General features: G+C 46.9%; 1 protein-coding gene across 1 annotated transcript; it reads left to right on the top strand.

Annotated features, from left to right (window-relative positions):
* Positions 1-23,671: 23,671 nt before the first annotated feature.
* Positions 23,672-26,278, top strand: LOC307027335 (uncharacterized protein). The gene is made up of 3 exons (XM_079695562.1): positions 23,672-23,824; positions 24,207-24,510; positions 24,639-26,278. The coding sequence occupies exons 2-3, from the start codon at positions 24,208-24,210 to the stop codon at positions 26,178-26,180; spliced, it is 1,845 nt and encodes a 614-aa protein (XP_079551688.1). The 5' UTR covers positions 23,672-23,824; position 24,207; the 3' UTR covers positions 26,181-26,278.
* The last annotated feature ends 705 nt before the right edge of the window (positions 26,279-26,983 follow it).

Genomic DNA, 26,983 nt, shown 5'->3' with positions numbered 1-26,983 from the left:
CATACTTTTTTTCATTTTCACCCTTTTTCTATGGATCTCCAAAAAGTGAACTTTTACATTTTCTGAGTCTGGAGGAATTCAAGGGGAGTTTTCAGGGGAGTGCGTTCTCTCTGCCATCTCCTCCCTGTGTGTGCGTTGCTGCAAGCAGCAGCTGCGTGTGTGTGTAAACTGCCCCTCCCCCTCGCAAGCAGGCGGGGGAGAGAGAGATCTTTCGTCTCGATGTACACATGCTATGACTCTGGGGGTACTTCCATTCGCTTCGTCTTGATCTGTTGATGTTATTTCATGTCTCGTTTGTCCATTGTGACGGTGGTAAAGCCAGGGAAATGTCCCGGAGATATACTGAGAAATCTTTGTAACAGCATTTTCCTGCAATCACAGCTGTTCACAGCTACGATGCTGGGACCGCTTCGTCTTGATCTGTAGATGTTATTTCATGTCTCATTTGTTCATTTTGATTGAGAAAAAGTTGTACATTTAGTGAATTCAGAGTGTCTAAGCTGCACAAGCAGGCATGTTTGAGTACTCAGGTCCAGTGGCTCACTGCGTTAACGCTCGCCCCTGGATGCGGTTGGTCGCGTGTTCGAATCCATGCTGTGGCATACTTTTTTTCATTTTTACCCTTTTTCTATGGATCTCCAAAAAGTGAACTTTTACATTTTCTGAGTCTGGAGGAATTCAAGGGGAGTTTTCAGGGGAGTGCGTTCTCTCTGCCATCTCCTCCCTGTGTGTGCGTTGCTGCATGCAGCAGCTGCGTGTGTGTGTAAACTGCCCCTCCCCCTCGCAAGCAGGCGGGGGAGAGAGAGATCTTTCGTCTCGATTTACACATGCTATGACTCCGGGGGTACTTCCATTCGCTTCGTCTTGATCTGTTTATGTTATTTCCTGTCTCGTTTGTCCATTGTGACGGTGGTAAAGCCAGGGAAATATCCCGGAGATATACTGATAAATCTTTGTCACAGCATTTTCCTGCGATCACAGCTGTTCACAGCTACGAGGCTGGGACCGCTTCCATTCGCTTCGTCTTGATCTGTAGATGTTATTTCATGTCTCATTTGTTCATTTTGATGGAGAAAAAGTTGTACATTTAGTGAATTCAGAGTGTCTAAGCTGCACAAGCAGGCATGTTTGAGTACTCAGGTCCAGTGGCTCACTGCGTTAACGCTCGCCCCTGGATGCGGTTGGTCGCGTGTTCGAATCCATGCTGTGGCAAAAAAAAAATCATTTTCACCCTTTTTCTATGGATCTCCAAAAAGTGAACTTTTACATTTTCTGAGTCTGGAGGAATTCAAGGGGAGTTTTCAGGAGAGTGCGTTCTCTCTGCCATCTCCTCCCTGTGTGTGCGTTGCTGCATGCAGCAGCTGCGTGTGTGTGTAAACTGCCCCTCCCCCTCGCAAGCAGGCGGGGGATAGAGAGATCTTTCGTCTCGATTTACACATGCTATGACTCCGGGGGTACTTCCATTCGCTTCGTCTTGATCTGTTGATGTTATTTCATGTCTCGTTTGTCCATTGTGACGGTGGTAAAGTCAGGGAAATGTCCCGGAGATATAGGCTACTGAGAAATCTTTGAAACAGAATTTTCCTGCGATCACAGCTGTTCACAGCTACGAGGCTGGGACCACTTCCATTCGCTTCGTCTTGATCTGTAGATGTTATTTCATGTCTCATTTGTTCATTTTGATGGAGAAAAAGTTGTACATTTAGTGAATTCAGAGTGTCTAAGCTACACAAGTAGGCATGTTTGAGTACTCAGGTCCAGTGGCTCACTGCGTTAACGCTCTCCCCTGGATGCGGTTGGTCGCGTGTTCGAATCCATGCTGTGGCAAAACAAAATTCATTTTCACCCTTTTTCTATGGATCTCCAAAAAGTGAACTTTTACATTTTCTGAGTCTGGAGGAATTCAAGGGGAGTTTTCAGGGGAGTGCGTTCTCTCTGCCATCTCCTCCCTGTGTGTGCGTTGCTGCATGCAGCAGCTGCGTGTGTGTGTAAACTGCCCCTCCCCCTCGCAAGCAGGCGGGGGAGAGAGAGATCTGTCGTCTCGATTTACACATGCTATGACTCCGGGGGTACTTCCATTCGCTTTGTCTTGATCTGTTGATGTTATTTCATGTCTCGTTTGTCCATTTGGAGGGTGGTAAAGCCAGGGAAATATCCCGGAGATATACTGATAAATCTTTATAACAGCATTTTCCTGCGATCACAGCTGTTCACAGCTACGAGGCTGGGACCGCTTCCATTCGCTTCGTCTTGATCTGTAGATGTTATTTCATGTCTCATTTGTTCATTTTGATGGAGAAAAAGTTGTACATTTAGTGAATTCAGAGTGTCTAAGCTGCACAAGCAGGCATGTTTGAGTACTCAGGTCCAGTGGCTCACTGCGTTAACGCTCGCCCCTGGATGCGGTTGGTCTTGTGTTCGAATCCATGCTGTGGCATACTTTTTTTCATTTTCACCCTTTTTCTATGGATCTCCAAAAAGTGAACTTTTACATTTTCTGAGTCTGGAGGAATTCAAGGGGAGTTTTCAGGGGAGTGCGTTCTCTCTGCCATCTCCTCCCTGTGTGTGCGTTGCTGCATGCAGCAGCTGCGTGTGTGTGTAAACTGCCCCTCCCCCTCGCAAGCAGGCGGGGGAGAGAGAGATCTTTCGTCTCGATTTACACATGCTATGACTCCGGGGGTATTTCCATTCGCTTCGTCTTGATCTGTTGATGTTATTTCATGTCTCGTTTGTCCATTTGGACGGTGGTAAAGCCAGGGAAATATCCCGGAGATATACTGAGAAATCTTTATAACAGCATTTTCCTGCGATCACAGCTGTTCACAGCTACGAGGCTGGGACCGCTTCCATTCGCTTCGTCTTGATCTGTAGATGTTATTTCATGTCTCATTTGTTCATTTTGATGGAGAAAAAGTTGTACATTTAGTGAATTCAGAGTGTCTAAGCTGCACAAGCAGGCATGTTTGAGTACTCAGGTCCAGTGGCTCACTGCGTTAACGCTCGCCCCTGGATGCGGTTGGTCGCGTGTTCGAATCCATGCTGTGGCATACTTTTTTTCATTTTTACCCTTTTTCTATGGATCTCCAAAAAGTGAACTTTTACATTTTCTGAGTCTGGAGGAATTCAAGGGGAGTTTTCAGGGGAGTGCGTTCTCTCTGCCATCTCCTCCCTGTGTGTGCGTTGCTGCATGCAGCAGCTGCGTGTGTGTGTAAACTGCCCCTCCCCCTCGCAAGCAGGCGGGGGAGAGAGAGATCTTTCGTCTCGATTTACACATGCTATGACTCCGGGGGTACTTCCATTCGCTTCGTCTTGATCTGTTTATGTTATTTCATGTCTCGTTTGTCCATTGTGACGGTGGTAAAGCCAGGGAAATATCCCGGAGATATACTGATAAATCTTTGTAACAGCATTTTCCTGCGATCACAGCTGTTCACAGCTACGAGGCTGGGACCGCTTCCATTCGCTTCGTCTTGATCTGTAGATGTTATTTCATGTCTCATTTGTTCATTTTGATGGAGAAAAAGTTGTACATTTAGTGAATTCAGAGTGTCTAAGCTACACAAGTAGGCATGTTTGAGTACTCAGGTCCAGTGGCTCACTGCGTTAACGCTCTCCCCTGGATGCGGTTGGTCGCGTGTTCGAATCCATGCTGTGGCAAAACAAAATTCATTTTCACCCTTTTTCTATGGATCTCCAAAAAGTGAACTTTTACATTTTCTGAGTCTGGAGGAATTCAAGGGGAGTTTTCAGGGGAGTGCGTTCTCTCTGCCATCTCCTCCCTGTGTGTGCGTTGCTGCATGCAGCAGCTGCGTGTGTGTGTAAACTGCCCCTCCCCCTCGCAAGCAGGCGGGGGAGAGAGAGATCTTTCGTCTCGATTTACACATGCTATGACTCCGGGGGTACTTCCATTCGCTTCGTCTTGATCTGTTGATGTTATTTCATGTCTCGTTTGTCCATTTGGACGGTGGTAAAGCCAGGGAAATATCCCGGAGATATACTGATAAATCTTTATAACAGCATTTTCCTGCGATCACAGCTGTTCACAGCTACGAGGCTGGGACCGCTTCCATTCGCTTCGTCTTGATCTGTAGATGTTATTTCATGTCTCATTTGTTCATTTTGATGGAGAAAAAGTTGTACATTTAGTGAATTCAGAGTGTCTAAGCTGCACAAGCAGGCATGTTTGAGTACTCAGGTCCAGTGGCTCACTGCGTTAACGCTCGCCCCTGGATGCGGTTGGTCTCGTGTTCGAATCCATGCTGTGGCATACTTTTTTTCATTTTCACCCTTTTTCTATGGATCTCCAAAAAGTGAACTTTTACATTTTCTGAGTCTGGAGGAATTCAAGGGGAGTTTTCAGGGGAGTGCGTTCTCTCTGCCATCTCCTCCCTGTGTGTGCGTTGCTGCATGCAGCAGCTGCGTGTGTGTGTAAACTGCCCCTCCCCCTCGCAAGCAGGCGGGGGAGAGAGAGATCTTTCGTCTCGATTTACACATGCTATGACTCCGGGGGTACTTCCATTCGCTTCGTCTTGATCTGTTGATGTTATTTCATGTCTCGTTTGTCCATTGTGACGGTGGTAAAGCCAGGGAAATGTCCCGGAGATATACTGAGAAATCTTTGTAACAGCATTTTCCTGCGATCACAGCTGTTCACAGCTACGAGGCTGGGACTGCTTCTATTCGCTTTGTCTTGATCTGTAGATGTTATTTCATGTCTCATTTGTTCATTTTGATGCAGAAAAAGTTGTACATTTAGTGAATTCAGAGTGTCTAAGCTGCACAAGCAGGCATGTTTGAGTACTCAGGTCCAGTGGCTCACTGCGTTAACGCTCGCCCCTGGATGCGGTTGGTCGCGTGTTCGAATCCATGCTGTGGCATACTTTTTTTCATTTTCACCCTTTTTCTATGGATCTCCAAAAAGTGAACTTTTACATTTTCTGAGTCTGGAGGAATTCAAGGGGAGTTTTCAGGGGAGTGCGTTCTCTCTGCCATCTCCTCCCTGTGTGTGCGTTGCTGCATGCAGCAGCTGCGTGTGTGTGTAAACTGCCCCTCCCCCTCGCAAGCAGGCGGGGGAGAGAGAGATCTTTCGTCTCGATTTACACATGCTATGACTCCGGGGGTAGTTCCATTCGCTTCGTCTTGATCTGTTGATGTTATTTCATGTCTCGTTTGTCCATTGTGACGGTGGTAAAGCCAGGGAAATGTCCCGGAGATATACTGAGAAATCTTTGGAACAGCATTTTCCTGCGATCACAGCTGTTCACAGCTACGAGGCTGGGACCGCTTCCATTCGCTTCGTCTTGATCTGTAGATGTTATTTCATGTCTCATTTGTTCATTTTGATGGAGAAAAAGTTGTACATTTAGTGAATTCAGAGTGTCTAAGCTGCACAAGCAGGCATGTTTGAGTACTCAGGTCCAGTGGCTCACTGCGTTAACGCTCGCCCCTGGATGCGGTTGGTCGCGTGTTCGAATCCATGCTGTGGCATACTTTTTTTCCTTTTCACCCTTTTTCTATGGATCTCCAAAAAGTGAACTTTTACATTTTCTGAGTCTGGAGGAATTCAAGGGGAGTTTTCAGGGGAGTGCGTTCTCTCTGCCATCTCCTCCCTGTGTGTGCGTTGCTGCATGCAGCAGCTGCGTGTGTGTGTAAACTGCCCCTCCCCCTCGCAAGCAGGCGGGGGAGAGAGAGATCTGTCGTCTCGATTTACACATGCTATGACTCCGGGGGTACTTCCATTCGCTTCGTCTTGATCTGTTGATGTTATTTCATGTCTCGTTTGTCCATTGTGACGGTGGTAAAGCCAGGGAAATGTCCCGGAGATATACTGAGAAATCTTTGTAACAGCATTTTCCTTCGATCACAGCTGTTCACAGCTACGAGGCTGGGACCGCTTCTATTCGCTTCGTCTTGATCTGTAGATGTTATTTCATGTCTCATTTGTTCATTTTGATGGAGAAAAAGTTGTACATTTAGTGAATTCAGAGTGTCTAAGATGCACAAGCAGGCATGTTTGAGTACTCAGGTCCAGTGGCTCACTGCGTTAACGCTCGCCCCTGGATGCGGTTGGTCGCGTGTTCGAATCCATGCTGTGGCAAAAAAAAATCATTTTCACCCTTTTTCTATGGATCTCCAAAAAGTGAACTTTTACATTTTCTGAGTCTGGATGAATTCAAGGGGAGTTTTCAGGGGAGTGCGTTCTCTCTGCCATCTCCTCCCTGTGTGTGCGTTGCTGCATGCAGCAGCTGCGTGTGTGTGTAAACTGCCCCTCCCCCTCGCAAGCAGGCGGGGGAGAGAGAGATCTTTCGTCTCGATTTACACATGCTATGACTCCGGGGGTACTTCCATTCGCTTCGTCTTGATCTGTTGATGTTATTTCATGTCTCGTTTGTCCATTGTGACGGTGGTAAAGCCAGGGAAATGTCCCGGAGATATACTGAGAAATCTTTGTAACAGCATTTTCCTGCGATCACAGCTGTTCACAGCTACGAGGCTGGGACTGCTTCTATTCGCTTCGTCTTGATCTGTAGATGTTATTTCATGTCTCATTTGTTCATTTTGATGCAGAAAAAGTTGTACATTTAGTGAATTCAGAGTGTCTAAGCTGCACAAGCAGGCATGTTTGAGTACTCAGGTCCAGTGGCTCACTGCGTTAACGCTCGCCCCTGGATGCGGTTGGTCGCGTGTTCGAATCCATGCTGTGGCATACTTTTTTTCATTTTCACCCTTTTTCTATGGATCTCCAAAAAGTGAACTTTTACATTTTCTGAGTCTGGAGGAATTCAAGGGGAGTTTTCAGGGGAGTGCGTTCTCTCTGCCATCTCCTCCCTGTGTGTGCGTTGCTGCATGCAGCAGCTGCGTGTGTGTGTAAACTGCCCCTCCCCCTCGCAAGCAGGCGGGGGAGAGAGAGATCTGTCGTCTCGATTTACACATGCTATGACTCCGGGGGTACTTCCATTCGCTTCGTCTTGATCTGTTGATGTTATTTCATGTCTCGTTTGTCCATTGTGACGGTGGTAAAGCCAGGGAAAAGTCCCGGAGATATACTGAGAAATCTTTGTAACAGCATTTTCCTGCGATCACAGCTGTTCACAGCTACGAGGCTGGGACCGCTTCCGTTCGCTTCGTCTTGATCTGTAGATGTTATTTCATGTCTCATTTGTTCATTTTGATGGAGAAAAAGTTGTACATTTAGTGAATTCAGAGTGTCTAAGCTGCACAAGCAGGCATGTTTGAGTACTCAGGTCCAGTGGCTCACTGGATTAACGCTCGCCCCTGGATGCGGTTGGTCCCGTGTTCGAATCCATGCTGTGGCATACTTTTTTTCATTTTCACCCTTTTTCTATGGATCTCCAAAAAGTGAACTTTTACATTTTCTGAGTCTGGAGGAATTCAAGGGGAGTTTTCAGGGGAGTGCGTTCTCTCTGCCATCTCCTCCCTGTGTGTGCGTTGCTGCATGCAGCAGCTGCGTGTGTGTGTAAACTGCCCCTCCCCCTCGCAAGCAGGCGGGGGAGAGAGAGATCTTTCGTCTCGATTTACACATGCTATGACTCCGGGGGTAGTTCCATTCGCTTCGTCTTGATCTGTTGATGTTATTTCATGTCTCGTTTGTCCATTGTGACGGTGGTAAAGCCAGGGAAATGTCCCGGAGATATACTGAGAAATCTTTGGAACAGCATTTTCCTGCGATCACAGCTGTTCACAGCTACGAGGCTGGGACCGCTTCCATTCGCTTCGTCTTGATCTGTAGATGTTATTTCATGTCTCATTTGTTCATTTTGATGGAGAAAAAGTTGTACATTTAGTGAATTCAGAGTGTCTAAGCTGCACAAGCAGGCATGTTTGAGTACTCAGGTCCAGTGGCTCACTGCGTTAACGCTCGCCCCTGGATGCGGTTGGTCTCGTGTTCGAATCCATGCTGTGGCATACTTTTTTTCATTTTCACCCTTTTTCTATGGATCTCCAAAAAGTGAACTTTTACATTTTCTGAGTCTGGATGAATTCAAGGGGAGTTTTCAGGGGAGTGCGTTCTCTCTGCCATCTCCTCCCTGTGTGTGCGTTGCTGCATGCAGCAGCTGCGTGTGTGTGTAAACTGCCCCTCCCCCTCGCAAGCAGGCGGGGGAGAGAGAGATCTTTCGTCTCGATTTACACATGCTATGACTCCGGGGGTACTTCCATTCGCTTCGTCTTGATCTGTTGATGTTATTTCATGTCTCGTTTGTCCATTGTGACGGTGGTAAAGCCAGGGAAAAGTCCGGGAGATATACTGAGAAATCTTTGGAACAGCATTTTCCTGCGATCACAGCTGTTCACAGCTACGAGGCTGGGACCGCTTCCATTCGCTTCGTCTTGATCTGTAGATGTTATTTCATGTCTCATTTGTTCTTTTTGATGGAGAAAAAGTTGTACATTTAGTGAATTCAGAGTGTCTAAGCTGCACAAGCAGGCATTTTTGAGTACTCAGGTCCAGTGGCTCACTGCGTTAACGCTCGCCCCTGGTCGCGTGTTCGAATCCATGCTGTGGCATACTTTTTTTCATTTTCACCCTTTTTCTATGGATCTCCAAAAAGTGAACTTTTACATTTTCTGAGTCTGGAGGAATTCAAGGGGAGTTTTCAGGGGAGTGCGTTCTCTCTGCCATCTCCTCCCTGTGTGTGCGTTGCTGCATGCAGCAGCTGCGTGTGTGTGTAAACTGCCCCTCCCCCTCGCAAGCAGGCGGGGGAGAGAGAGATCTTTCGTCTCGATTTACACATGCTATGACTCCGGGGGTACTTCCATTCGCTTCGTCTTGATCTGTTGATGTTATTTCATGTCTCGTTTGTCCATTGTGACGGTGGTAAAGCCAGGGAAATGTCCCGGAGATATACTGAGAAATCTTTGAAACAGCATTTTCCTGTGATCACAGCTGTTCACAGCTACGAGGCTGGGACCGCTTCCATTCGCTTCGTCTTGATCTGTAGATGTTATTTCATGTATAATTTGTTCATTTTGATGGAGAAAAAGTTGTACATTTAGCGAATTCAGAGTGTCTAAGCTGCACACGTAGGCATGTTTGAGTACTCAGGTCCAGTGGCTCACTGCGTTAACGCTCGCCCTTGGATGCGGTTGGTCGCGTGTTCAAATCCATGCTGTGGCATACTTTTTTTCATTTTCACCCTTTTTCTATGGATCTCCAAAAAGTGAACTTTTACATTTTCTGAGTCTGGAGGAATTCAAGGGGAGTTTTCAGGGGAGTGCGTTCTCTCTGCCATCTCCTCCCTGTGTGTGCGTTGCCGCATGCAGCAGCTGCGTGTGTGTGTAAACTGCCCCTCCCCCTCGCAAGCAGGCGGGGGAGAGAGAGATCTTTCGTCTCGATTTACACATGCTATGACTCCGGGGGTACTTCCATTCGCTTCGTCTTGATCTGTTGATGTTATTTCATGTCTCGTTTGTCCATTGTGACGGTGGTAAAGCCAGGGAAAAGTCCCGGAGATATACTGAGAAATCTTTGGAACAGCATTTTCCTGCGATCACAGCTGTTCACAGCTACGAGGCTGGGACCGCTTCCATTCACTTCGTCTTGATCTGTAGATGTTATTTCATGTCTCATTTGTTCTTTTTGATGGAGAAAAAGTTGTACATTTAGTGAATTCAGAGTGTCTAAGCTGCACAAGCAGGCATGTTTGAGTACTCAGGTCCAGTGGCTCACTGCGTTAACGCTCGCCCCTGGATGCGGTTGGTCGCGTGTTAGAATCCATGCTGTGGCAAAAAAAAAATCATTTTCACCCTTTTTCTATGGATCTCCAAAAAGTGAACTTTTACATTTTCTGAGTCTGGAGGAATTCAAGGGGAGTTTTCAGGGGAGTGCGTTCTCTCTGCCATCTCCTCCCTGTGTGTGCGTTGCTGCATGCAGCAGCTGCGTGTGTGTGTAAACTGCCCCTCCCCCTCGCAAGCAGGCGGGGAGAGAGAGATCTTTCGTCTCGATTTACACATGCTATGACTCCGGGGGTACTTCCATTCGCTTCGTCTTGATCTGTTTATGTTATTTCATGTCTCGTTTGTCCATTGTGACGGTGGTAAAGCCAGGGAAATATCCCGGAGATATACTGATAAATCTTTGTCACAGCATTTTCCTGCGATCACAGCTGTTCACAGCTACGAGGCTGGGACCGCTTCCATTCGCTTCGTCTTGATCTGTAGATGCTATTTCATGTCTCATTTGTTCATTTTGATGGAGAAAAAGTTGTACATTTAGTGAATTCAGAGTGTCTAAGCTGCACAAGCAGGCATGTTTGAGTACTCAGGTCCAGTGGCTCACTGCGTTAACGCTCGCCCCTGGATGCGGTTGGTCGCGTGTTCGAATCCATGCTGTGGCAAAAAAAAAATGATTTTCACCCTTTTTCTATGGATCTCCAAAAAGTGAACTTTTACATTTTCTGAGTCTGGAGGAATTCAAGGGGAGTTTTCAGGGGAGTGCGTTCTCTCTGCCATCTCCTCCCTGTGTGTGCGTTGCTGCATGCAGCAGCTGCGTGTGTGTGTAAACTGCCCCTCCCCCTCGCAAGCAGGCGGGGGAGAGAGAGATCTTTCGTCTCGATTTACACATGCTATGACTCCGGGGGTACTTCCATTCGCTTCGTCTTGATCTGTTGATGTTATTTCATGTCTCGTTTGTCCATTGTGACGGTGGTAAAGTCAGGGAAATGTCCCGGAGATATAGGCTACTGAGAAATCTTTGAAACAGAATTTTCCTGCGATCACAGCTGTTCACAGCTACGAGGCTGGGACCACTTCCATTCGCTTCGTCTTTATCTGTAGATGTTATTTCATGTCTCATTTGTTCATTTTGATGGAGAAAAAGTTGTACATTTAGTGAATTCAGAGTGTCTAAGCTACACAAGTAGGCATGTTTGAGTACTCAGGTCCAGTGGCTCACTGCGTTAACGCTCTCCCCTGGATGCAGTTGGTCGCGTGTTCTAATCCATGCTGTGGCAAAACAAAATTCATTTTCACCCTTTTTCTATGGATCTCCAAAAAGTGAACTTTTACATTTTCTGAGTCTGGAGGAATTCAAGGGGAGTTTTCAGGGGAGTGCGTTCTCTCTGCCATCTCCTCCCTGTGTGTGCGTTGCTGCATGCAGCAGCTGCGTGTGTGTGTAAACTGCCCCTCCCCCTCGCAAGCAGGCGGGGGAGAGAGAGATCTTTCGTCTCGATTTACACATGCTATGACTCCGGGGGTAGTTCCATTCGCTTCGTCTTGATCTGTTGATGTTATTTCATGTCTCGTTTGTCCATTGTGACGGTGGTAAAGCCAGGGAAATGTCCCGGAGATATACTGAGAAATCTTTGGAACAGCATTTTCCTGCGATCACAGCTGTTCACAGCTACGAGGCTGGGACCGCTTCCATTCGCTTCGTCTTGATCTGTAGATGTTATTTCATGTCTCATTTGTTCATTTTGATGGAGAAAAAGTTGTACATTTAGTGAATTCAGAGTGTCTAAGCTGCACAAGCAGGCATGTTTGAGTACTCAGGTCCAGTGGCTCACTGCGTTAACGCTCGCCCCTGGATGCGGTTGGTCGCGTGTTCGAATCCATGCTGTGGCATACTTTTTTTCCTTTTCACCCTTTTTCTATGGATCTCCAAAAAGTGAACTTTTACATTTTCTGAGTCTGGAGGAATTCAAGGGGAGTTTTCAGGGGAGTGCGTTCTCTCTGCCATCTCCTCCCTGTGTGTGCGTTGCTGCATGCAGCAGCTGCGTGTGTGTGTAAACTGCCCCTCCCCCTCGCAAGCAGGCGGGGGAGAGAGAGATCTGTCGTCTCGATTTACACATGCTATGACTCCGGGGGTACTTCCATTCGCTTCGTCTTGATCTGTTGATGTTATGTCATGTCTCGTTTGTCCATTTGGACGGTGGTAAAGCCAGGGAAATATCCCGGAGATATACTGATAAATCTTTATAACAGCATTTTCCTGCGATCACAGCTGTTCACAGCTACGAGGCTGGGACCGCTTCCATTCGCTTCGTCTTGATCTGTAGATGTTATTTCATGTCTCATTTGTTCATTTTGATTGAGAAAAAGTTGTACATTTAGTGAATTCAGAGTGTCTAAGATGCACAAGCAGGCATGTTTGAGTACTCAGGTCCAGTGGCTCACTGCGTTAACGCTCGCCCCTGGATGCATTTGGTCTCGTGTTCGAATCCATGCTGTGGCATACTTTTTTTCATTTTCACCCTTTTTCTATGGATCTCCAAAAAGTGAACTTTTACATTTTCTGAGTCTGGAGGAATTCAAGGGGAGTTTTCAGGGGAGTGCGTTCTCTCTGCCATCTCCTCCCTGTGTGTGCGTTGCTGCATGCAGCAGCTGCGTGTGTGTGTAAACTGCCCCTCCCCCTCGCAAGCAGGCGGGGGAGAGAGAGATCTTTCGTCTCGATTTACACATGCTATGACTCCGGGGGTACTTCCATTCGCTTCGTCTTGATCTGTTGATGTTATTTCATGTCTCGTTTGTCCATTGTGACGGTGGTAAAGCCAGGGAAAAGTCCCGGAGATATACTGAGAAATCTTTGGAACAGCATTTTCCTGCGATCACAGCTGTTCACAGCTACGAGGCTGGGACCGCTTCCATTCACTTCGTCTTGATCTGTAGATGTTATTTCATGTCTCATTTGTTCTTTTTGATGGAGAAAAAGTTGTACATTTAGTGAATTCAGAGTGTCTAAGCTGCACAAGCAGGCATGTTTGAGTACTCAGGTCCAGTGGCTCACTGCGTTAACGCTCGCCCCTGGATGCGGTTGGTCGCGTGTTCGAATCCATGCTGTGGCAAAAAAAAAATCATTTTCACCCTTTTTCTATGGATCTCCAAAAAGTGAACTTTTACATTTTCTGAGTCTGGAGGAATTCAAGGGGAGTTTTCAGGGGAGTGCGTTCTCTCTGCCATCTCCTCCCTGTGTGTGCGTTGCTGCATGCAGCAGCTGCGTGTGTGTGTAAACTGCCCCTCCCCCTCGCAAGCAGGCGGGGAGAGAGAGATCTTTCGTCTCGATTTACACATGCTATGACTCCGGGGGTACTTCCATTCGCTTCGTCTTGATCTGTTTATGTTATTTCATGTCTCGTTTGTCCATTGTGACGGTGGTAAAGCCAGGGAAATATCCCGGAGATATACTGATAAATCTTTGTCACAGCATTTTCCTGCGATCACAGCTGTTCACAGCTACGAGGCTGGGACCGCTTCCATTCGCTTCGTCTTGATCTGTAGATGCTATTTCATGTCTCATTTGTTCATTTTGATGGAGAAAAAGTTGTACATTTAGTGAATTCAGAGTGTCTAAGCTGCACAAGCAGGCATGTTTGAGTACTCAGGTCCAGTGGCTCACTGCGTTAACGCTCGCCCCTGGATGCGGTTGGTCGCGTGTTCGAATCCATGCTGTGGCAAAAAAAGAATCATTTTCACCCTTTTTCTATGGATCTCCAAAAAGTGAACTTTTACATTTTCTGAGTCTTGAGGAATTCAAGGGGAGTTTTCAGGGGAGTGCGTTCTCTCTGCCATCTCCTCCCTGTGTGTGCGTTGCTGCATGCAGCAGCTGCGTGTGTGTGTAAACTGCCCCTCCCCCTCGCAAGCAGGCGGGGGAGAGAGAGATTTTTCGTCTCGATTTACACATGCTATGACTCCGGGGGTACTTCCATTCGCTTCGTCTTGATCTGTTGATGTTATTTCATGTCTCGTTTGTCCATTTGGACGGTGGTAAAGCCAGGGAAATATCCCGGAGATATACTGATAAATCTTTATAACAGCATTTTCCTGCGATCACAGCTGTTCACAGCTACGAGGCTGGGACCGCTTCCATTCGCTTCGTCTTGATCTGTAGATGTTATTTCATGTCTCATTTGTTCATTTTGATGGAGAAAAAGTTGTACATTTAGTGAATTCAGAGTGTCTAAGCTGCACAAGCAGGCATGTTTGAGTACTCAGGTCCAGTGGCTCACTGCGTTAACGCTCGCCCCTGGATGCGGTTGGTCTCGTGTTCGAATCCATGCTGTGGCATACTTTTTTTCATTTTCACCCTTTTTCTATGGATCTCCAAAAAGTGAACTTTTACATTTTCTGAGTCTGGAGGAATTCAAGGGGAGTTTTCAGGGGAGTGCGTTCTCTCTGCCATCTCCTCCCTGTGTGTGCGTTGCTGCATGCAGCAGCTGCGTGTGTGTGTAAACTGCCCCTCCCCCTCGCAAGCAGGCGGGGGAGAGAGAGATCTTTCGTCTCGATTTACACATGCTATGACTCCGGGGGTATTTCCATTCGCTTCGTCTTGATCTGTTGATGTTATTTCATGTCTCGTTTGTCCATTTGGACGGTGGTAAAGCCAGGGAAATATCCCGGAGATATACTGATAAATCTTTATAACAGCATTTTCCTGCGATCACAGCTGTTCACAGCTACGAGGCTGGGACCGCTTCCATTCGCTTCGTCTTGATCTGTAGATGTTATTTCATGTCTCATTTGTTCATTTTGATGGAGAAAAAGTTGTACATTTAGTGAATTCAGAGTGTCTAAGCTGCACAAGCAGGCATGTTTGAGTACTCAGGTCCAGTGGCTCACTGCGTTAACGCTCGCCCCTGGATGCGGTTGGTCGCGTGTTCGAATCCATGCTGTGGCATACTTTTTTTCATTTTTACCCTTTTTCTATGGATCTCCAAAAAGTGAAGTTTTACATTTTCTGAGTCTGGAGGAATTCAAGGGGAGTTTTCAGGGGAGTGCGTTCTCTCTGCCATCTCCTCCCTGTGTGTGCGTTGCTGCATGCAGCAGCTGCGTGTGTGTGTAAACGGCCCCTCCCCCTCGCAAGCAGGCGGGGGAGAGAGAGATCTGTCGTCTCGATTTACACATGCTATGACTCCGGGGGTACTTCCATTCGCTTTGTATTGATCTGTTGATGTTATTTCATGTCTCGTTTGTCCATTGCGACGGTGGTAAAGCCAGGGAAAAGTCCCGGAGATATACTGATAAATCTTTGTAACAGCATTTTCCTGCAATCACAGCTGTTCACAGCTACGAGGCTGGGACCGCTTCGTCTTGATCTGTAGATGTTATTTCATGTCTCATTTGTTCATTTTGATTGAGAAAAAGTTGTACATTTAGTGAATTCAGAGTGTCTAAGATGCACAAGCAGGCATGTTTGAGTACTCAGGTCCAGTGGCTCACTGCGTTAACGCTCGCCCCTGGATGCGGTTGGTCGCGTGTTCGAATCCATGCTGTGGCATACTTTTTTTCATTTTCACCCTTTTTCTATGGATCTCCAAAAAGTGAACTTTTACATTTTCTGAGTCTGGAGGAATTCAAGGGGAGTTTTCAGGGGAGTGCGTTCTCTCTGCCATCTCCTCCCTGTGTGTGCGTTGCTGCATGCAGCAGCTGCGTGTGTGTGTAAACGGCCCCTCCCCCTCGCAAGCAGGCGGGGGAGAGAGAGATCTGTCGTCTCGATTTACACATGCTATGACTCCGGGGGTACTTCCATTCACTTTGTCTTGATCTGTTGATGTTATTTCATGTCTCGTTTGTCCATTGCGACGGTGGTAAAGCCAGGGAAAAGTCCCGGAGATATACTGAGAAATCTTTGTAACAGCATTTTCCTGCAATCACAGCTGTTCACAGCTACGAGGCTGGGACCGCTTCGTCTTGATCTGTAGATGTTATTTCATGTCTCATTTGTTCATTTTGATTGAGAAAAAGTTGTACATTTAGTGAATTCAGAGTGTCTAAGATGCACAAGCAGGCATGTTTGAGTACTCAGGTCCAGTGGCTCACTGCGTTAACGCTCGCCCCTGGATGCGGTTGGTCGCGTGTTCGAATCCATGCTGTGGCATACTTTTTTTCATTTTCACCCTTTTTCTATGGATCTCCAAAAAGTGAACTTTTACATTTTCTGAGTCTGGAGGAATTCAAGGGGAGTTTTCAGGGGAGTGCGTTCTCTCTGCCATCTCCTCCCTGTGTGTGCGTTGCTGCATGCAGCAGCTGCGTGTGTGTGTAAACTGCCCCTCCCCCTCGCAAGCAGGCGGGGGAGAGAGAGATCTTTCGTCTCGATTTACACATGCTATGACTCCGGGGGTACTTCCATTCGCTTCGTCTTGATCTGTTGATGTTATTTCATGTCTCGTTTGTCCATTGTGACGGTGGTAAAGCCAGGGAAATGTCCCGGATATATACTGAGAAATCTTTGTAACAGCATTTTCCTGCGATCACAGCTGTTCACAGCTACGAGGCTGGGACCGCTTCTATTCGCTTCGTCTTGATCTGTAGATGTTATTTCATGTCTCATTTGTTCATTTTGATGGAGAAAAAGTTGTACATTTAGTGAATTCAGAGTGTCTAAGATGCACAAGCAGGCATGTTTGAGTACTCAGGTCCAGTGGCTCACTGCGTTAACGCTCGCCCCTGGATGCGGTTGGTCGCGTGTTCGAATCCATGCTGTGGCAAAAAAAAATCATTTTCACCCTTTTTCTATGGATCTCCAAAAAGTGAACTTTTACATTTTCTGAGTCTGGATGAATTCAAGGGGAGTTTTCAGGGGAGTGCGTTCTCTCTGCCATCTCCTCCCTGTGTGTGCGTTGCTGCATGCAGCAGCTGCGTGTGTGTGTAAACTGCCCCTCCCCCTCGCAAGCAGGCGGGGGAGAGAGAGATCTTTCGTCTCGATTTACACATGCTATGACTCCGGGGGTACTTCCATTCGCTTCGTCTTGATCTGTTGATGTTATTTCATGTCTCATTTGTTCATTTTGATTGAGAAAAAGTTGTACATTTAGTGAATTCAGAGTGTCTAAGATGCACAAGCAGGCATGTTTGAGTACTCAGGTCCAGTGGCTCACTGCGTTAACGCTCGCCCCTGGATGCGGTTGGTCGCGTGTTCGAATCCATGCTGTGGCATACTTTTTTTCATTTTCACCCTTTTTCTATGGATCTCCAAAAAGTGAACTTTTACATTTTCTGAGTCTGGAGGAATTCAAGGGGAGTTTTCAGGGGAGTGCGTTCTCTCTGCCATCTCCTCCCTGTGTGTGCGTTGCTGCATGCAGCAGCTGCGTGTGTGTGTAAACTGCCCCTCCCCCTCGCAAGCAGGCGGGGGAGAGAGAGATCTTTCGTCTCGATTTACACATGCTATGACTCCGGGGGTACTTCCATTCGCTTCGTCTTGATCTGTTGATGTTATTTCATGTCTCGTTTGTCCATTGTGACGGTGGTAAAGCCAGGGAAATGTCCCGGAGATATACTGAGAAATCTTTGTAACAGCATTTTCCTGCGATCACAGCTGTTCACAGCTACGAGGCTGGGACTGCTTCTATTCGCTTCGTCTTGATCTGTAGATGTTATTTCATGTCTCATTTGTTCATTTTGATGCAGAAAAAGTTGTACATTTAGTGAATTCAGAGTGTCTAAGCTGCACAAGCAGGCATGTTTGAGTACTCAGGTCCAGTGGCTCACTGCGTTAACGCTCGCCCCTGGATGCGGTTGGTCTCGTGTTCGAATCCATGCTGTGGCATACTTTTTTTCATTTTCACCCTTTTTCTATGGATCTCCAAAAAGTGAAATTTTACATTTTCTGAGTCTGGATGAATTCAAGGGGAGTTTTCAGGGGAGTGCGTTCTCTCTGCCATCTCCTCCCTGTGTGTGCGTTGCTGCATGCAGCAGCTGCGTGTGTGTGTAAACTGCCCCTCCCCCTCGCAAGCAGGCGGGGGAGAGAGAGATCTTTCGTCTCGATTTACACATGCTATGACTCCGGGGGTACTTCCATTCGCTTCGTCTTGATCTGTTGATGTTATTTCATGTCTCGTTTGTCCATTGTGACGGTGGTAAAGCCAGGGAAAAGTCCCGGAGATATACTGAGAAATCTTTGGAACAGCATTTTCCTGCGATCACAGCTGTTCACAGCTACGAGGCTGGGACCGCTTCCATTCACTTCGTCTTGATCTGTAGATGTTATTTCATGTCTCATTTGTTCTTTTTGATGGAGAAAAAGTTGTACATTTAGTGAATTCAGAGTGTCTAAGCTGCACAAGCAGGCATGTTTGAGTACTCAGGTCCAGTGGCTCACTGCGTTAACGCTCGCCCCTGGTCGCGTGTTCGAATCCATGCTGTGGCATACTTTTTTTCATTTTCACCCTTTTTCTATGGATCTCCAAAAAGTGAACTTTTACATTTTCTGAGTCTGGAGGAATTCAAGGGGAGTTTTCAGGGGAGTGCGTTCTCTCTGCCATCTCCTCCCTGTGTGTGCGTTGCTGCATGCAGCAGCTGCGTGTGTGTGTAAACTGCCCCTCCCCCTCGCAAGCAGGCGGGGGAGAGAGAGATCTTTCGTCTCGATTTACACATGCTATGACTCCGGGGGTACTTCCATTCGCTTCGTCTTGATCTGTTGATGTTATTTCATGTCTCGTTTGTCCATTGTGACGGTGGTAAAGCCAGGGAAATGTCCCGGAGATATACTGAGAAATCTTTGAAACAGCATTTTCCTGTGATCACAGCTGTTCACAGCTACGAGGCTGGGACCGCTTCCATTCGCTTCATCTTGATCTGTAGATGTTATTTCATGTATAATTTGTTCATTTTGATGGAGAAAAAGTTGTACATTTAGCGAATTCAGAGTGTCTAAGCTGCACACGTAGGCATGTTTGAGTACTCAGGTCCAGTGGCTCACTGCGTTAACGCTCGCCCTTGGATGCGGTTGGTCGCGTGTTCAAATCCATGCTGTGGAATACTTTTTTTCATTTTCACCCTTTTTCTATGGATCTCCAAAAAGTGAACTTTTACATTTTCTGAGTCTGGAGGAATTCAAGGGGAGTTTTCAGGGGAGTGCGTTCTCTCTGCCATCTCCTCCCTGTGTGTGCGTTGCTGCATGCAGCAGCTGCGTGTGTAAACTGCCCCTCCCCCTCGCAAGCAGGCGGGGGAGAGAGAGATCTTTCGTCTCGATTTACACATGGTATGACTCCGGGGGTACTTCCATTTGCTTCGTCTTGATCTGTTGATGTTATTTCATGTCTCGTTTGTCCATTGTGACGGTGGTAAAGCCAGGGAAAAGTCCCGGAGATATACTGAGAAATCTTTGGAACAGCATTTTCCTGCGATCACAGCTGTTCACAGCTACGAGGCTGGGGCCGCTTCCATTCACTTTGTCTTGATCTGTAGATGTTATTTCATGTCTCATTTGTTCTTTTTGATGGAGAAAAAGTTGTACATTTAGTGAATTCAGAGTGTCTAAGCTGCACAAGCAGGCATGTTTGAGTACTCAGGTCCAGTGGCTCACTGCGTTAACGCTCGCCCCTGGATGCGGTTGGTCGCGTGTTCGAATCCATGCTGTGGCATACTTTTTTTCATTTTCACCCTTTTTCTATGGATCTCCAAAAAGTGAACTTTTACATTTTCTGAGTCTGGAGGAATTCAAGGGGAGTTTTCAGGGGAGTGCGTTCTCTCTGCCATCTCCTCCCTGTGTGTGCGTTGCTGCATGCAGCAGCTGCGTGTGTGTGTAAACTGCCCCTCCCCCTCGCAAGCAGGCGGGGGAGAGAGAGATCTTTCGTCTCGATTTACACATGCTATGACTCCGGGGGTACTTCCATTCGCTTCGTCTTGATCTGTTGATGTTATTTCATGTCTCGTTTGTCCATTGTGACGGTGGTAAAGCCAGGGAAAAGTCCCGGAGATATACTGAGAAATCTTTGGAACAGCATTTTCCTGCGATCACAGCTGTTCACAGCTACGAGGCTGGGACCGCTTCCATTCACTTCGTCTTGATCTGTAGATGTTATTTCATGTCTCATTTGTTCATTTTGATGGAGAAAAAGTTGTACATTTAGTGAATTCAGAGTGTCTAAGCTGCACAAGCAGGCATGTTTGAGTACTCAGGTCCAGTGGCTCACTGCGTTAACGCTCGCCCCTGGATGCGGTTGGTCGCGTGTTCGAATCCATGCTGTGGCAAAAAAAAAATCATTTTCACCCTTTTTCTATGGATCTCCAAAAAGTGAACTTTTACATTTTCTGAGTCTGGAGGAATTCAAGGGGAGTTTTCAGGGGAGTGCGTTCTCTCTGCCATCTCCTCCCTGTGTGTGCGTTGCTGCATGCAGCAGCTGCGTGTGTGTGTAAACTGCCCCTCCCCCTCGCAAGCAGGCGGGGAGAGAGAGATCTTTCGTCTCGATTTACACATGCTATGACTCCGGGGGTACTTCCATTCACTTTGTCTTGATCTGTTGATGTTATTTAATGTCTCGTTTGTCCATTGCGACGGTGGTAAAGCCAGGGAAAAGTTCCGGAGATATACTGAGAAATCTTTGTAACAGCATTTTCCTGCAATCACAGCTGTTCACAGCTACGAGGCTGGGACCGCTTCCATTCGCTTCATCTTGATCTGTAGATGTTATTTCATGTCTCATTTGTTCATTTTGATGGAGAAAAGGTTGTACATTTAGTGAATTCAGAGTGTCTAAGCTGCACAAGCAGGCATGTTTGAGTACTCAGGTCCAGTGGCTCACTGCGTTAACGCTCGCCCCTGTATGCGGTTGGTCGCGTGTTCGAATCCATGCTGTGGCATACTTTTTTTCATTTTCACCCTTTTTCTATGTATCTCCAAAAAGTGAACTTTTACATGTTCTGAGTTTGGAGGAATTCAAGGGGAGTTTTCAGGGGAGTGCGTTCTCTCTGCCATCTCCTCCCTGTGTGTGCGTTGCTGCATGCAGCAGCTGCGTGTGTGTGTAAACTGCCCCTCCCACTCACAAGCAGGCGGGGGAGAGAGAGATCTGTCGTCTCGATTTAGACATGCTATGATTCCGGGGGTACTTCCATTCGCTTCGTCTTGATCTGTTGATGTTATTTCATGTCTCGTGTGTCCATTGTGACGGTGGTAAAGCCAGGGAAAAGTCCCGGAGATATACTGAGAAATCTTTGTAACAGCATTTTCCTGCGATCACAGCTGTTCACAGCTACGAGGCTGGGACCACTTCCATTCGCTTCGTCTTGATCTGTAGATGTTATTTCATGTCTCATTTGTTCATTTTGATGGAGAAAAAGTTGTACATTTAGTGAATTCAGAGTGTCTAAGCTGCACAAGCAGGCATGTTTGAGTACTCAGGTCCAGTGGCTCACTGCGTTAATGCTCGCCCCTGGATGCGGTTGGTCGCGTGTTCGAATCCATGCTGTGGCATACTTTTTTTCATTTTCACCCTTTTTCTATGGATCTCCAAAAAGTTAACTTTTACATTTTCTGAGTCTGGAGGAATTCAAGGGGAGTTTTCAGGGGATTGCGTTCTCTCTGCCATCTCCTCCCTGTGTGTGCGTTGCTGCATGCAACAGCTGCGTGTGTGTGTAAACTGCCCCTCCCCCTCGCAAGCAGGCGGGGGAGAGAGAGATCTTTCGTCTTGATTTACACATGCTATGACTCCGGGGGTACTTCCATTCGCTTCGTCTTGATCTGTTTATGTTATTTCATGTCTCGTTTGTCCATTGTGATGGTGGTAAAGCCAGGGAAATGTCCCGGAGATATACTGAGAAATCTTTGTAACAGCATTTTCCTGCGATTACAGCTTTTCACAGCTACGAGGCTGGGACCGCTTCCATTCGCTTCGTCTTGATCTGTAGATGTTATTTCATGTCTCATTTGTTCATTTTGATGGAGAAAAAGTTGTACATTTAGTGAATTCAGAGTGTCTAAGCTGCACAAGCAGGCATGTTAGAGTATTCAGGTCCAGTGGCTCACTGCGTTAACGCTCGCCCCTGGATGCGGTTGGTCATGTGTTCGAATCCATGCTGTGGCATACTTTTTTTCATTTTCACCCTTTTTCTATGGATCTCCAAAAAGTGAACTTTTACATTTTCTGAGTCTGGAGGAATTCAAGGGGAGTTTTCAGGGGAGTGCGTTCTCTCTGCCATCTCCTCACTGTGTGTGCGTTGCTGCATGCAGCAGCTGCGTGTGTGTGTAAACTGCCCCTCCCCCTCGCAAGCAGGCGGGGGAGAGAGAGATCTGTCGTCTCGATTTACACATGCTATGACTCCGGGGGTACTTCCATTCGCTTCGTCTTGATCTGTTGATGTTATTTCATGTCTCGTTTGTCCATTGTGACGGTGGTAAAGCCAGGGAAATGTCCCGGAGATATACTGAGAAATCTTTGTAACAGCATTTTCCTGCAATCACAGCTGTTCACAGCTACGAGGCTGGGACCACTTCCATTCGCTTCGTCTTGATCTGTAGATGTTATTTCATGTCTCATTTGTTCATTTTGATTGAGAAAAAGTTGTACATTTAGTGAATTCAGAGTGTCTAAGATGCACAAGCAGGCATGTTTGAGTACTCAGGTCCAGTGGCTCACTGCGTTAACGCTCGCCCCACGATGCGGTTGGTCGGGTGTTCGAATCCATGCTGTGGCATACTTTTTTTCATTTTCACCCTTTTTCTATGGATCTCCAAAAAGTGAACTTTTACATTTTCTGAGTCTGGAGGAATTCAAGGGGAGTTTTCAGGGGAGTGCGTTCTCTCTGCCATCTCCTCCCTGTGTGTGCGTTGCTGCATGCAGCAGCTGCGTGTGTGTGTAAACTGCCCCTCCCCCTCGCAAGCAGGCGGGGGAGAGAGAGATCTGTCGTCTCGATTTACACAAGCTATGACTCCGGGGGTACTTCCATTCGCTTCGTCTTGATCTGTTGATGTTATTTCATGTCTCGTTTGTCCATTGTGACGGTGGTAAAGCCAGGGAAATGTCCCGGAGATATACTGAGAAATCTTTGGAACAGCATTTTCCTGCGATCACAGCTGTTCACAGCTACGAGGCTGGGACCGCTTCCATTCGCTTCGTCTTGATCTGTAGATGTTATTTCATGTCTCATTTGTTCATTTTGATGGAGAGAAAGTTGTACATTTAGTGAATTCAGAGTGTCTAAGCTGCACAAGTAGGCATGTTTGAGTACTCAGGTCCAGTTGCTCACTGCATTAACGCTCGCCCCTGGATGCGGTTGGTCGCGTGTTCGAATCCATGCTGTGGCAAAAAAAAAAACATTTTCACCCTTTTTCTATGGATCTCCAAAAAGTGAACTTTTACATTTTCTGAGTCTGGAGGAATTCAAGGGGAGTTTTCAGGGGAGTGCGTTCTCTCTGCCATCTCCTCCCTGTGTGTGCGTTGCTGCATGCAGCAGCTGCGTGTGTGTGTAAACTGCCCCTCCCCCTTGCAAGCAGGCGGGGGAGAGAGAGATCTTTCGTCTCGATTTACACATGCTATGACTCCGGGGGTACTTCCATTCGCTTCGTCTTGATCTGTTGATGTTATTTCATGTCTCGTTTGTCCATTGTGACGGTGGTAAAGCCAGGGAAATGTCCCGGAGATATACTGAGAAATCTTTGAAACAGCATTTTCCTGCGATCACAGCTGTTCACAGCTACGAGGCTGGGACCGCTTCCATTCGCTTCGTCTTGATCTGTTGATGTTATTTCATGTCTCGTTTGTCCATTGTGACGGTGGTAAAGTCAGGGAAATGTCCCGGAGATATAGGCTACTGAGAAATCTTTGAAACAGCATTTTCCTGCGATCACAGCTGTTCACAGCTACGAGGCTGGGACCACTTCCATTCGCTTCGTCTTGATCTGTAGATGTTATTTCATGTCTCATTTGTTCATTTTGATGGAGAAAAAGTTGTACATTTAGTGAATTCATAGTGTCTATCGTGCACAAGCAGGCATGTTTGAGTAGGGGAGACCCGGTACAGTTGAAACACGGGTTGGTTGTAACACCCTCAATATCTCCAATCATAAACAAGCTAGAGTGATGACACTCACTCTGCACATGCGCAGTTAGATGGTAAGATCGCCGAAATAAAAAGGAGCCACGTTTGAATATCTCACGTAAGTTATCAGCAAAAGTGTGTTTCTGAGGTCAAATATTAACTAAAATGATATGAGGTATTTTTTGGATACTGTCTTGAGTTCAAAATGTCTAGGAATCCAAACTAGTATTATTAGAATAACTGTTTTGTAAGCTACAAATATAGCTAGCTAAATATGGGTCAAGCTAGCAATCAGGCAGGTTCACAGGGGGTGAAGCAAGACTGGTGGTTCTGGGACGGTTGTAACGGGACGGTTGTAACATGGCACATTTACAATGATGGCTCATTTGCTTGAATGATCAATTGTTCATTCAAGCATTGATTGGTGTGCATTGTCCCTGTAAAAATAAACAGAATTAAATACTGTACAGTAGGCATAAAGTGTGTGTGTGTGTTTACAGTATGCCAAGTATCAGACAGAGGAAGACCGACAGGGGAGTGCCACTTGCTCTGCTGCAGGTGGCCTCAGGTGAAGTTCAGGAGGGCAAATCATTCAGGGAAGTGGCAAAGTCCCTGGATATATGCCATGTCACCCTGTACCGGTTCCATAAGAAGAGGCTGAGGTTGGAGAGTCAGGGATCACACACACCCCCAAGAGTAGGCTACTGGACTCCAAAGAAGGTGTTCTCAACAGAGCAGGAGATGCTATTGAGAGACTACCTGATGGAGGCAGCTGATCTATATTATGGTCTCAGCTCAAAGGAGGTAGGTCATAATTAAGGTAGAATAGGCTATCTATAGGCTACTGAACAAAAGAAAAGTAAGTGATCAAATATATTGAGGCCTATAGTGAACAGACAAGTGAAATATTTTCCAATGTATATTCATTTTAGGTGCGGAAGTTTGCCTATGAATTGGCAAAGAACTACAACTGCAACTTCCCTCAAACCTGGGCAGAGAAAGAGATGGCCGGAGCTGACTGGCTCACATCGTTTTTGAAGCGGCACCCTACCCTCTCCATACGCAGACCTCAGGCTACCAGTCTCTCACGGGCTACAAGCTTCAACCGAACAAATGTGAAAAAGTTTTTTGACAACCTGTCTGCAGTCCTGACGAAGCATGAGTTTGTCACACAGGAAATTTGGAATATGGACGAAACCGGAGTCACAACTGTCCAAAACCCTGGGAAGATTGTTGCCAGAAAAGGGACGAAACAAGTCGGCAGTGTGACATCTGCAGAGCGGGGCACTCTCGTCACACTTGCATGTGCTGTAAATGCATTGGGGAATTCCATCCCCCCAATGATGATATTCCCCCGGAAGAAGTTTCATCTCTTCTTCACCAGCAATGGCCCTCCTGGCTGTATTGGCAGAGCAAATGGGTCTGGGTGGATGCAAGAGGAAGACTTTTTGGTCTTCCTCAAGCACTTCCAGAGCCATACCAATAGCTCACAGGAGTCAAAGGTGCTGCTGATTCTGGACAATCACTCCTCCCACCTTTCTGTGGAGGGGATTAATTTTTGCAGGAGCCATGGGATCATCCTCCTCTCTTTTCCTCCCCACTGTTCTCACAAACTACAGCCCTTAGATCGCACTGTATATGGGCCACTGAAGAGGCACATCAACAGCCGCTGTGACAATTGGATGAAGACTCATCCAGGAACCACAATGACCATTTACGATCTGCCGGGCATTGTGAAAAGTGCCCTTCCTCTGGCTGCAACGCCATCAAATATCCAGGCAGGGTTCGCGTGCACTGGAATTTGGCCTTTTAATAGAGACATTTTCAATGATATCGACTTTGCTCCATCCCAAGTCACAGACCGCCCACCACCAGAACCTTCTACCAGTGCAGCTCCAACACCAACTGTGGCATCCTCTCCTCCACTCGCAGCCTCCTCTCTTACACTCGCAGCCTCCTCTCCTCCACTCGCAGCCTCCTCTCCTCCACTCGCAGCCTCCTCTCCTCCACTCACAGCCTCCTCTCCTCTACTCGCAGCCTCCTCCCCTGTCAGGCCATGTGTGGAGCCTGGGACATCATCCTCTGCAACGCCTTTCTCACCCTTGTCCATCCGTCCACATCCAAAAGCTGGACCAAGGAAGCAGACCACAAAGGGGAGAAAAAGAAGAGAAACCGCTGTCCTCACAGACACTCCGATGAAAGATCAACTCAAGGCTGAGAAAAAAAGATCTAACGCAAAGAAGTCTAAAGCGAAGACAAAAATCAATTTCGGCCAAAAAACCATACCCAACAAGAAGCAGAAGATGCAGGCCTCATCTGATGAAGATGAGGCCCAATACTGCATTGTGTGCCTGGAGAGCTACTCCAGGTCCAAGGAGATGTGGCTGCAGTGTTGCTCCTGTAAAGCCTGGGCACACAAGGACTGCACAGATGGAAGTGCCTTTTACACCTGCCACAACTGTGAATCTGATTAATTCTGGTGTTCTGTTTTAAGTTCTGTTCAAGTTCTGTTCATTTTTCATTGTTTGTTGGAGGATGTGTGAAATCCCATTAAAATCTTGTTGCCTTAGAATTTGACAGCTTTCCCTATTTTTTTGTCATATAGTGTGAAGAAGGGTAACCGTTATTAAGATGTTACAACTGTGCCTGCATGGGTTACAACTGTCCCTGTACACAAGGACGGTTGTAACAGTTGAGTTTTTTTTTAAAAATACATTTTCCAACCTGTACTTATTCCATAAAAACATCTTAAAGACATTGTTTCAGTAGCTGACATATTGATAATGCATAATATAGCAAAATGGCTATCCAATTGTAAATGGTTTTTTACTTATTGGGGAAAAGCCCCAAAAGTGTTGCAACTATCCCTGGTCTCCCCTACTCAGGTCCAGTGGCTCACTGCGTTAACGCTCGCCCCTGGATGCGGTTGGTCGCGTGTTCGAATCCATGCTGTGGCATACTTTTTTTCATTTTCACCCTTTTTCTATGGATCTCCAAAAAGTGAACTTTTACATTTTCTGAGTCTGGAGGAATTCAAGGGGAGTTTTCAGGGGAGTGCGTTCTCTCTGCCATCTCCTCCCTGTGTGTGCGTTGCTGCATGCAGCAGCTGCGTGTGTGTGTAAACTGCCCCTCCCCCTCGCAAGCAGGCGGGGGAGAGAGAAATCTTTCGTCTCGATTTACACATGCTATGACTCCGGGGGTACTTCCATTCGCTTCGTCTTGATCTGTTGATGTTATTTCATGTCTCGTTTGTCCATTGTGACGGTGGTAAAGCCAG

The sequence above is a fragment of the Notothenia rossii genome (assembly GCF_949606895.1).
Source record: "Notothenia rossii genome assembly, contig: scaffold_23, whole genome shotgun sequence".
Classification (NCBI taxonomy): domain Eukaryota; kingdom Metazoa; phylum Chordata; class Actinopteri; order Perciformes; family Nototheniidae; genus Notothenia; species Notothenia rossii.
This window is presented reverse-complemented; position numbering and strand designations above follow the sequence as displayed.